A 10,670-nucleotide genomic window follows, 5' to 3' on the forward strand; every position below is an offset into this window, starting at 1 on the left:
TTCAAATTTTTATTTGATACAAAATTACTATTTTATATATTGAAAAAAAAACAAAAAACAAAATTATTAAACACCCATACTTCATTACCAAAAAATGTAAATACTTGTTTGGTAATTTGTATTTTATCGAAATACAAATTTCGTACCTATGTTTTCAACAATACTCATTTGGTATCTTATAATTTGAAATCGTATATATTTGATATTTTGACTCAAATTTGATTAATATAACTAAATTGTTCTCAATTATATGAATTTCAAATTCAAATTTAATTACCTAGTTTTATATAAATGAAACTAATTTGGTTATATGATCAAATTTGAGTCAAAGTATTATGTAGGATTTTAAATTAGCATTATTGAAAACACTGGTAATAAGTGTATATTTAAATAAAACATAGTTAACAAATAGTCATTTAGAAAAAGAAAAAAAAAAGCAAAAAAAAAAAAAAGTACAATATCAAACTTCCTCTTTATCCCTTTATTTTAATTTTCAAGCTATTTCGGTTTCCTCTCAATACTCTCTATCTCAATCTCAACAATGGCTACGTCTTGCGACGTGAAAGAAACGCTAGGCGACCTTAACAGAGATACGTTTGTGCCACTCCTTTCGAAGCTCATTGGGGAGTCAAAGTACGTCCAAAACAACCCACCTGAACTGATCCCAGAGGAGGATCGTATAGTGAAGCATGTACTCGATTCTCTCCTCCCTTATAGCACCACCACCGGTGGCGGCCCTCTTATCATCAACCACGTTACATATTTTCCCGGTAGAGGAAACCTCGTCATCGAGTACCCTGGAACCGAACCAGGGAAGATTTTGTCCTTCGTGGGTTGTCACATGGACGTGGTCACTGCCAATCCCAACGACTGGGTTCGTTTCTGTATCTCAAATACTTCCTTTTTTTTTACTGTTTTTGAAATGATTTTCATGGTTCGGCTTAATTTGGACATTAATAGTGTTGACTTTTGTGTATGTGAAATGTTTTTTTTGGGGTGTGAATTGGTGACATTTCTATAATTGTATGATTTGATTTCAGTTGTTTAGTTGCTCTTTTTGATGATTGTTTATCTTATTAAATCCCTGTTGATAAATTTTGTCTGAATTATATGATTTTATTTTAAACTCTTGATCTTTGTCACACACTCTTTGATACTAAAGCGTTTTTTCTTTCTTGGATTTTTGCCAAAGTTTGTATTTATTATTCTTTGCTCTTTGTGTCTCTATTTTCTGTTTTTGTTCGTAATTGAAATCAGGACTTGAGCTTAAAATTTTCTCATTATATTTTTACTAATGTGGGGAATAATTCATTTCTTCTTACATGCGGACTTTGTTTTCTCAACATTTTTTTGAGGCTCAGATCAGTGCTAGCTTAAGAACGAATCACTCTTTTTCTTGATTCAAAGTTTATTATCAAATATTTTCATTCTATTCTATCAATCCTTCTTTTTAAATTATTGGATTTGGAACAACTTGGCCTCTTTTCCTTGTTCGGCCTGAATCATAGCAGAAGTGTGAGGAATTTCTGTACAACCAGCTAGTCCGAAGCACCTGCACACACAAGATCAGAAAACACACACACACACCAACAATAGCAGAGTTTTTTTATCATAAAAGAAAGAATGACGAACACCACAATTTACTTGGTTCAGACCAATTAATGGTCCTACGTCCAAGGTTGGGAGAAAACTCCCTAGTCTTTTCACTATATAGAAAGTTCAAGTACAGCTCAGTCTTCAAAAGAGAACTCTCGAGTACACCCCAGGACTTTTTTCCTCTCAGTAATGCTATTTTTCCGTTTTTGAATAAGAACAAAGCCTCTCAATATATTGGCTAGAAACAGAGAAGAGATAGAAAATAAAAAAAGACTAACTAACTTAAACAGTAATAACAAACTAATAACTGTAGTGAAATCAAGACACAAACTTCACAAATTCCACCTTTTGTGTCCTGATGAACAGTGAGTGAAAAGAACTACGGACTCCCAAACAAATCAGCTTACTACTTAGGAGCAATGTTGAGTAAGTTCAGACTGTTTTTGAACTTACCAACAGGAATAACTTTAGTAAGCATATCAGTAGGATTATCTTCAAATGCAATTTTCTTTATCTCGATATCTCCTTCTTCAATGATGTCACAAACAAAATGTAATTTGATGTCAATGTGCTTTGTGCGCTCATGATACATATTGTTCTTGGTGAGGTGAATTGCACTTTGTGAATCACAATAAAGGACTGTCTTGTCTTCATTATAGCCTAGCTCATTTATGAATCTTTTGATCCATAACCCTTCTTTTACAGCTTCTGTAATGGCCATGTATTCCGCCTTTGTAGTTGATAAAGCCACAACTTGTTGTAGGGTTGATTTCCAATTTATAGTGTGATCTCCAATGGTAAATACATAACCAGATATTGACCTTTTTTTATCCAAGTCTGCTGCATAATCTGAATCACAAAACCCCTTTATAAAACTGCCTGAACTTTGATTTGAGTATTTAAGCTTCAAGCTTGCTGCCTCTTTGAGATATTTAATCAGCCATTTAGTTGCATTCCAATGATCTCTGCTGGGATTGCTCATAAATCTGCTTACTAAGCCAACTCCATAAGCAATGTTAGGCCTAGTGCTAACGATTACATACATCACACTCCCTACTACGTTTGAGTAAGGAATAGCCTTCATGTCATTTTCATCTTTGACTTTACTCAATGAAGACAATTTAAAGTGAGCTCCAACTGGTGTCGACTGATTTTGCCTCTTCAAGATTAAATTTTTTAACAATTTTGTCTATATAAGCTTGCTAAGATAAAGTCAGAGTACCTTGAGATCTGTCTCTTGAGATTTCAATTCCCAAAATGTTTCTAGCTAGACCAAGATCCTTCATTTCGAATTCCATAGCAAGAGCTGTTTTCAGCATTTGTATTCCAGCAAGATCTTTACATGCTATAAGCATGTCATCATCATAGATCAAAAGATATATGTAATCTTTGAGTTGTAATTTTGATAATACACACAGTGATCATATTGGCTTCTCACTAATTTCCTTTTAAGAATAAAGTCATTAAAACGTTTATTTCATTGCCTTGGGGATTGTTTCAATCCATACAGTGATCTTTGTAGTAGACACACCATATCAACATTCCTCATTTCTTCAAATCCCTCTAGTTGTTGCATAAAAATCTTTTCATCAAGTGTACCATGTAGGAAAGCTGTTTTAACATCTAGTTGTTCTATTTCCATGTCTTCCTTCGCAACCAAAGCCAAAATAATTCTAATGGAAGTCATCTTAACAACAGGTGCAAAAATGCCATGATAGTCAATCCCTTCCAACTGAGCATACCCTTTTGCAACGAGTCTAGCCTTGTATCTAGGCTTCTCAACCCCTGGAATCCCTGGTTCTCTTTTGAAAATCCACCTACACCCAATGACTCTCTGAGTTTGCCCTTTAGGAACTAATTTCAAAGTCTGATTCATTTTCAAAGAATTTAATTCTTCTTTCATAGTTGTTTCCCAATGTGTCCAGTTGGGGTTGTTTCTTGCTTCGTCATAGGTCTCTGGCTCCTCTTCATTAATAACTTCAGCAACTGTGAATGCAAATGCAAGCAGATCAGCCTGAGCATATCTTGATGGCAATTTGATCTGCCTTCTCTCTTGATCTCTTGCTAAAAGGTAATCTCCAAGACTTTGTTGGTCAGTCACTTCTTCAGGTTCACTTTTAGTCACTTCTTCAGGTTCACTTTCAGGATCTGTATCACACTTTGGTTCATCTTGTGTTGATGGAGAGGCTCCACCTTCAGTTGGAATGTCAATAGAAACCTGCATATCTTTTAATATTTCCTGAGACTTGTTTTGAGTCCCGGAGTCACTGTTAGAATCAATAGTTTTTCCCTGCATGTTAGTGTTAAATAATACAGCTTCATTGAACTATACATCTCTACTAACAAGTAACAACACATTTATGTTCACTACGAAGCCATACTTTATAACCCTTAACTCCATATGGATATCCAATGAAGTAACCTTTCTTTGCTCTATGATTTAATTTCCTTGACTAGTATGTACATAAGGAACACAACCAAATATTCTGAGATGACTATATCCTGGTTTTCGTCCAGACCATATTTCATTAGGGACTTTAAGATTTAAGGCAGCATTAGGAGACCTATTAATTATATAAGCAGCTGTATTTGCAGTATCTGCCCAAAACATTTTTGAAAGCCTAGATTCTCCTAGCATACATCTAACTTTATCCATTATTGTTCTATTCATTCTTTCAGCCAACTCATTTTGTTGAGGAGTATTTATGCAAGTCCTATGTCTAGCTATGCCATTTTCAGAGAAATATTTGTCAAACAATTTATCATAAAATTCAAGACCATTATTAGTCCTAAGTCTCTTGATTTTCTTACTAGTTTGTCTTTCCATAAGTGTTTTCCATTCTATAAATTTTTCAAAAGCCTCATCTTTTGTTTTGAGAAAATATAACCAAATTTTCCTAGAGAAGTCATCAATAAATGAGACAAAATATTGGCATTTAGAAAGAGAAAATGGTATGTTTGGTGATCCCCACAAATCTGAATGTATGTAATCAAGTGTACCTTTTGTCTGTGAACCTTTCCTAGTATGCAATGCTCACAAAAATTGATTCCTGACAACTTGCTTTTGTTAATGAGACCCTGTTTTCCAAGCTCCAATATGCCTTTGATGCTCATATGGGCTAATCTACTATGCCATAGTTTGGTTTGATCTTCTTTGTAGATAGAAATAGCAGTTGTTCCCTCATCAGCAATTCCTTGCAAAATATACAGCTCTTGTTGTAAGCTTCCCTTCATTATGACCATAGATCCTTTGGAGACTTTCAAGACTCCACCTTGAGCCTTATATGTACACCCTAAACGGTCCATGGCACCCAAAGAAATTAGATTTCTTTTCAGGCTTGGAATATGCCTCACTTCATCAAGAATATGAGTTGAACCATCCTTTAATCTGAGTTTCACTCTTCCAATACATGCAACATCACAAGAATGGTTATCTCCCATGACAACTTTATTGTTAGATATAAGTTTATAATCAATAAAAAAATCTTTTCTTGGGGTCATATGGAATGTGCATCCAGAGTCCATCATCCATTCAATTTCTAGATTTTCAGTACTCATGTTAAGTACATCAGCACTTTCATAACCATTTGAGAAATTCAGAACTGAGTTGTTGTCTAGATTTTCTTATTTGCTGTTGTAGTTGTCTGATCTATGTCCTTTGTTGAAATTGAATCTTTGAGGACAATTTCGCCTTATATGACCACTTTTGTTACATGTCCAACATACTCGTTTCTCTCTTGATTTAGAACGAGTTTTGCCAAATCTGTAATTCTCACTCTTTGAGCTTTGATTTCTGAATTGGTGATGCTCTCTTCTTTCAGGTCTTCCACAAGCAAGTAACCCTTCACCAGTACTCCTATGAGTCTTGCCACTTGCTTTCAAGTCCATCTCTTTTGAGTAGGCTGCACTGATAACTTCATCCACGGTCAAAACTTCTTTGCTGAATTTGATAGTATCTTTAAGTTGATCATATGCATTGGGCAATGAATTCAGCAATTAGATAGCTTGATCTTCTTCTTCAATGGTGATCTTCATCATTTCAAGATCACCAATCATCTTGACAAATACATCATAATTTTTGTCAATCAATTTCGTTTCATCCATCTTGAAACCACACACTTTCTGTTTCAAGTTAATCCTATTAGGAAGAGCTTTGGTCATGTAAAGTTGTTCAAGCTTTTCCCACATTTCCCTTGCTGTCTTTTCTTTGATCACCTTCCTTGGGACAAAATCACTCAAGCTGAGCACAATGGTGTTCCTTGCTTTTTTCAAAACTTCTTCCTTATCTTCTTGTTTGAGTGACATTTTGTCATTTTCTTTTAAAGCTTCTTCATAACCCAGATTTCCAAGGTGTGCACGCATCTTCTCCTGCCATAAGATCAAATTTCTCATTATCAACCTTTGCTGAAGACATTGTAATCGAATCTAGTGGCCAGTTAAATTCGAAAGAAAAAAAATAAGAAACAAGAGAAACAGAAAGATGGTTGAAGTAATCTTTGATCTCGGCGTGGGAATTTCCCTTCTGCAGCCTGATCTCTGATACTAATCTGTGAGGAATTTCTGTACAACCAGCTAGTCCGAAGCACCTGCACACACAAGATCAGAAAACACACACACACCAACAATAGCAGAGTTTTTTTTATCATAAAAGAAAGAATGATGAACACCACAATTTACTTGGTTCAGACCAATTAATGGTCCTACATCCAAGGTTGGGAGAAAACACCCTTGTCTTTTCACTATATAGAAAGTTCAAGTACAGCTCAGTCTTCAAAAGAGAACTCTCGAGTACACCCCAGGACTTTTTTCCTCTCAGTACTGCTCTTTTTCTCTTTTCTCAGTTTACACAAATTTTTGTTACATTCCGTTTTTGAATAAGAACAAAGCCTCTCTATATATAGGCTAGAAACAAAAAAGAGATAGAAAACAAAAAAAGACTAACTTAAACAGTAATAACAAACTAATAACTGTAGTGAAATCAAGACACAAACTTCACAAGAAGTTCACCTTCTTGTGGGTTTGACTGCTTGTTCCCATCACTAATGATATTTGATAAAAGTTCCTCCTGGATTACCCTTTGCTAACATTTAACATTGCCCACCTGAATACTTTTTAAAATTATGGTTGAAACGTTTTTCCAAATGATTTTGTTGATTCATTTAACATTAAATGGTTTTTATTTTTTCAGTAATTTTTTTTGTTAGTGAAATGTTATCTTTGGTTGGTAAGTTGGCCATTATGTAATATATTGAGCATTTCCTTTGCAGGAATTTGATCCTTTCTCATTAGGCATTTGTGGGGATGAACTCCGTGGGCGTGGTACTACTGATTGTTTAGGACATGTTGCACTTGTAACTGAGCTGATGAAGAAGCTTGGGGAAACAAAGCCGAAATTGAAGTCAACTGTAGTTGTAGTACTAATAGCAAATGAAGAGAATTCTTCCATCACAGGGGTTGGTGTGGATGCTCTAGTGAAAGATGGCCTACTCAATAAGCTGAAAGATGGTCCTCTGTAAGTGCTTTTTTTTTTTTTTTTCTTTCTTTTCTTTTGTAAGAACCCAAAGGTTAAATAATTGTAATGTCTTTCCAATTCATCTTCAGCACTCACAGATTTCCAATGCAGGTTTTGGATTGACACAGCAGATAAACAACCTTGCATTGGTACTGGTGGTATGCTACCTTGGAAGCTTCATGTGACCGGGAAGCTTTTTCACAGTGGTTTAGCACACAAGGTACGAAATTACTGTCTGCTATAGTGTTTTCATAACTTAGATTGTGTGCTGTAAAAAGATGTTGGTCTACTTATTTTGAAAGGGTGTTGTTGGGTATTTTTATTAATTAAATTGGAGAGACAGTTTAGCTTTTGTAACTTGTAAGAAACTGCACTTCGCCGAACACTTGCACCTAAAACTTAAAAAGGGAAAATTCCATCTTCAAAGAAAACTGAAACTATTTGTTGTGGTCTTACTGAACATATGCAGGCTATAAACCCCTTGGAATTAGCCATGGATGCTCTGAAAGAAATCCAAACACGGTTTTATAGGGATTTCCCTCCCCATGCTAAAGAGCAGGTTTATGGGTTCGCAACACCTTCAACCATGAAACCAACACAATGGAGTTGTGAGTTACTTAAAACATTGAATTTCTTTGGAGATAAATGAGATGTGCTCTTTCTCATGGTATTTTGTTTTGCAGATCCTGGAGGTGGAATCAATCAAATTCCAGCTGAGTGTACAGTTGCAGGAGACGTTAGGTTTATAATATTCTCAGTGACTCCTTATTCATGAAAAATTAATATTTCATCAAGATTTCTGTTTTAATTTTTCCTATTGGCTCAAACTCAATTGTATTTATTTTTCTTTTGGTCTTTTGTAGGTTAACTCCCTTTTACAAGTAAGCAACCTGATTTTGTTTTTTGAAATCTTCCATCACATAGAAGTTGCTTAAAAGATGTTTTCTTTGCTTGCTTATGAATTCTATTCTGACAACCTTGTTATAGTGTTAAGGATGTAATGGATAAACTACAAGAATATGTGGACGACTTGAATGAAAATATAGAAAAACTGGAGTGCAGGGGTCCAGTTTCAAAGTATGTCCTAGCAGATGAAAACCTTAGGGGAAGGTCTGCTCTCTCTCTCTCTCTCTCTCTCTATCTCTAGACACACACACACTTGTATATACATAAAGCAGGGATATTACCTAGAACCATTATTATTTTGTTCCAATGCACTCTTTATTCTCATTATAACCACGCAGAGAAATCTAGAAAACTTTGAATGCTTTAGTCGTGGAAGTGTTTCATTTATTGCCTTCAAAAGAATATTTCCCAATAATTTATATATTCCTTCAATTTATTCTACGCATTATTTGCTGTCAGGGAAGTATTTGTTTCCATAATATTTCACATAAACTAATATCAAGCGGGTGGTATTATCGTTGCACACAAGCTGACTGCAAGAAGTACACACAAAGAAATAATTATATTTAAAAATAAATTTAAATTGGGAGATTTACAGAAAGGATTTGGAGACGTTCAAATTCAAATATTTGGTTTTCTATATGATGCCATAGATATTTGAGAATATCTAAGATGTATTGGCATCTAATATAGATGAAATACAAAGTACGGATCTCATATAGAGCCATTTGACAACTCATCGGGCTTAAACTTGTGAAAATCTCTGGCCTTAAAGAGACAAAATTTATCTTCCTTAATATTGCAAACTGTTACACTACGGTCTTTTGTTCTTCAGACATGTTTATTTCTGTAGTTAGGAGAAAAAACATTCTTCACCGTTAGCCCATGGTATTGCATACACCACAACTGACCAGGATAGTTTCTTTTGGAGCTTTTACATTTTAAAATTTGTGCTTTCTCCTCGTGCTGCTCGTGTCCAGTTTTTATGTATCTGATACTGTGTAACCGTCCCGTCATATCTGATATTGGTTATTTGCCTTTTAAATCATTTTACCATGTTATCTTGAAGAGGCTTAATCCTGTTTTTGTATTTTTTTTTTCAGCCTTGCTATAAGTTTTGACGAGGCAATGTCTGGAGTTGCTTGTGATCTCAACTCTCGTGGATTTCATGTGCTTTGTAAAGCAACTGAAGACATAGTTGGGCATGTAAAGCCTTACTCTATTACTGGAAGTCTACCACTAATTCGAGAGCTGCAGGTTAGTTCCCTCTTCTTTTCTGATATGGTCATCGTTTTCATCTCCTGGAATCAGTCATTAAACTTTGCTTTGTTACTTTCTCGCAGGAAGAAGGCTTTGATGTTCAAACCGCTGGCTATGGTTTGATACTTTTACTCACCTATTTCTTTCTTATTATACATCCGAAACTAGATAATTTAAGCTTCAACAAGCCTAATGATATGTTACTAAAGATTGTGTACATACATTAATTTTTCATTTTGGGTTAATATTATAAATTGCAAGTGGATAAATGTTGGAGCTATATTAGTCCTTCCAGTCCAATTACCTTTCATAATACTGACGCATATATTTGCAAATTTTCTTGAGAAAACTTTTTTTTTTTTTGGTCTTTTGTATGGAAATTGAAGTGAGGGGTTTGGCTGTAGAACATAAGGATAGATAAATCTGTATTTATTTTGGTGAAGGACACCGAAAGTCCTCTTTTATTCCAGTCTGAATGTCTGCAATTTGGTCAATGTAGTAATGGTTGTCTTGGTTATATGCTCTAGCAGTTGCGAAACCACGTATCTTTATACCAATATCTTCTCCTATTAGTGTGTTTTTATAAATTATTATTGATGACAAGTTTTTGATTCATTTCTATATGCGCATATGCAGGCTTAATGAAAACATACCATGCCAAAAATGAGTACTGCCTGTTTTCTGATATGTCCCAAGGCTACCGTGTATTCGCCAGCATTATCGCTCAATTGGAAGATTAATACTGCCAAATAATGGGAACTTCCTGAAATCCTCCCTTTGGAGATAAACTACGCTAAATAATGATATAAACTCTGATGATGTAAAAGGTTTGTGTTTTGTAGTGGAAATTTACTCATGTTTTAATCCTCATCCTTAGTTTCATACTTTCAAGTATTAACGAAAAACGCACCAGCTTAGCAGGAAGAAAATTTGGGGACGAAAGTTAAAGTTAGACATGGGTTTAGCTACCTCATAAAGAGCTGAATAGAGCTTGAATTTGAGTTTCCCAATTTTAGTATAGGAGTTGAAGACTAAACATGCATGATTAAACTCATGAGATCAACTAGTCTGATAATAACCACAGCTCAACTTGTTCCTACTGCCAAATACAATTTTTGTGGAAAGCTCCTTATAAAAATAAATAATTTCACTAAGCCTGAAAACAAAATTGGAAGTGATCCTATAGCTTTCCTTTTTAAAAAAAAAATTTATGGCCAAGTTAGCTTGTGTTAAAACCGGAAAACTTTTTTTTATTAATTATCGTTATTAAATTTATTGTGATACAACAGCCAACAATATATATTTAGAACAATTGTAGACAATTTTATCCTTACTGATGTATATATTTTTGTATAAAAAATGTGTAGATAGCAGAATTTTTTTATTTTAAGGGTTT

General features: G+C 34.6%; 1 protein-coding gene across 1 annotated transcript; it reads left to right on the forward strand.

The window, feature by feature from the left end:
• The first annotated feature begins 475 nt into the window (after positions 1–475).
• Positions 476–10,144, forward strand: LOC133777909 (acetylornithine deacetylase). Its single transcript, XM_062217666.1, has 10 exons — positions 476–874; positions 6,864–7,108; positions 7,220–7,328; positions 7,578–7,716; positions 7,792–7,849; positions 7,972–7,989; positions 8,096–8,218; positions 9,118–9,271; positions 9,358–9,391; positions 9,911–10,144. Exons 1-10 carry the CDS (start codon positions 542–544, stop codon positions 10,012–10,014), a joined length of 1,317 nt encoding a protein of 438 aa, XP_062073650.1. The 5' UTR covers positions 476–541; the 3' UTR covers positions 10,015–10,144.
• Positions 10,145–10,670: the final 526 nt, after the last annotated feature.

Source organism: Humulus lupulus, chromosome 5 (assembly GCF_963169125.1).
Source record: "Humulus lupulus chromosome 5, drHumLupu1.1, whole genome shotgun sequence".
Lineage (NCBI taxonomy): Eukaryota > Viridiplantae > Streptophyta > Magnoliopsida > Rosales > Cannabaceae > Humulus > Humulus lupulus.

Excerpts from the sequence above, each read along its gene's own strand:
- LOC133777909 (XM_062217666.1), top strand. The coding sequence starts at position 542 with ATGGCTACGTCTTGCGACGTGAAAGAAACGCTAGGCGACCTTAACAGA. Across the intron at positions 7,109-7,219 it reads AAGCTGAAAGATGGTCCTCT|GTTTTGGATTGACACAGCAG; the intron begins GTAAGTGCTTTT and ends TTTCCAATGCAG. Across the intron at positions 9,392-9,910 it reads TGTTCAAACCGCTGGCTATG|GCTTAATGAAAACATACCAT; the intron begins GTTTGATACTTT and ends GCGCATATGCAG.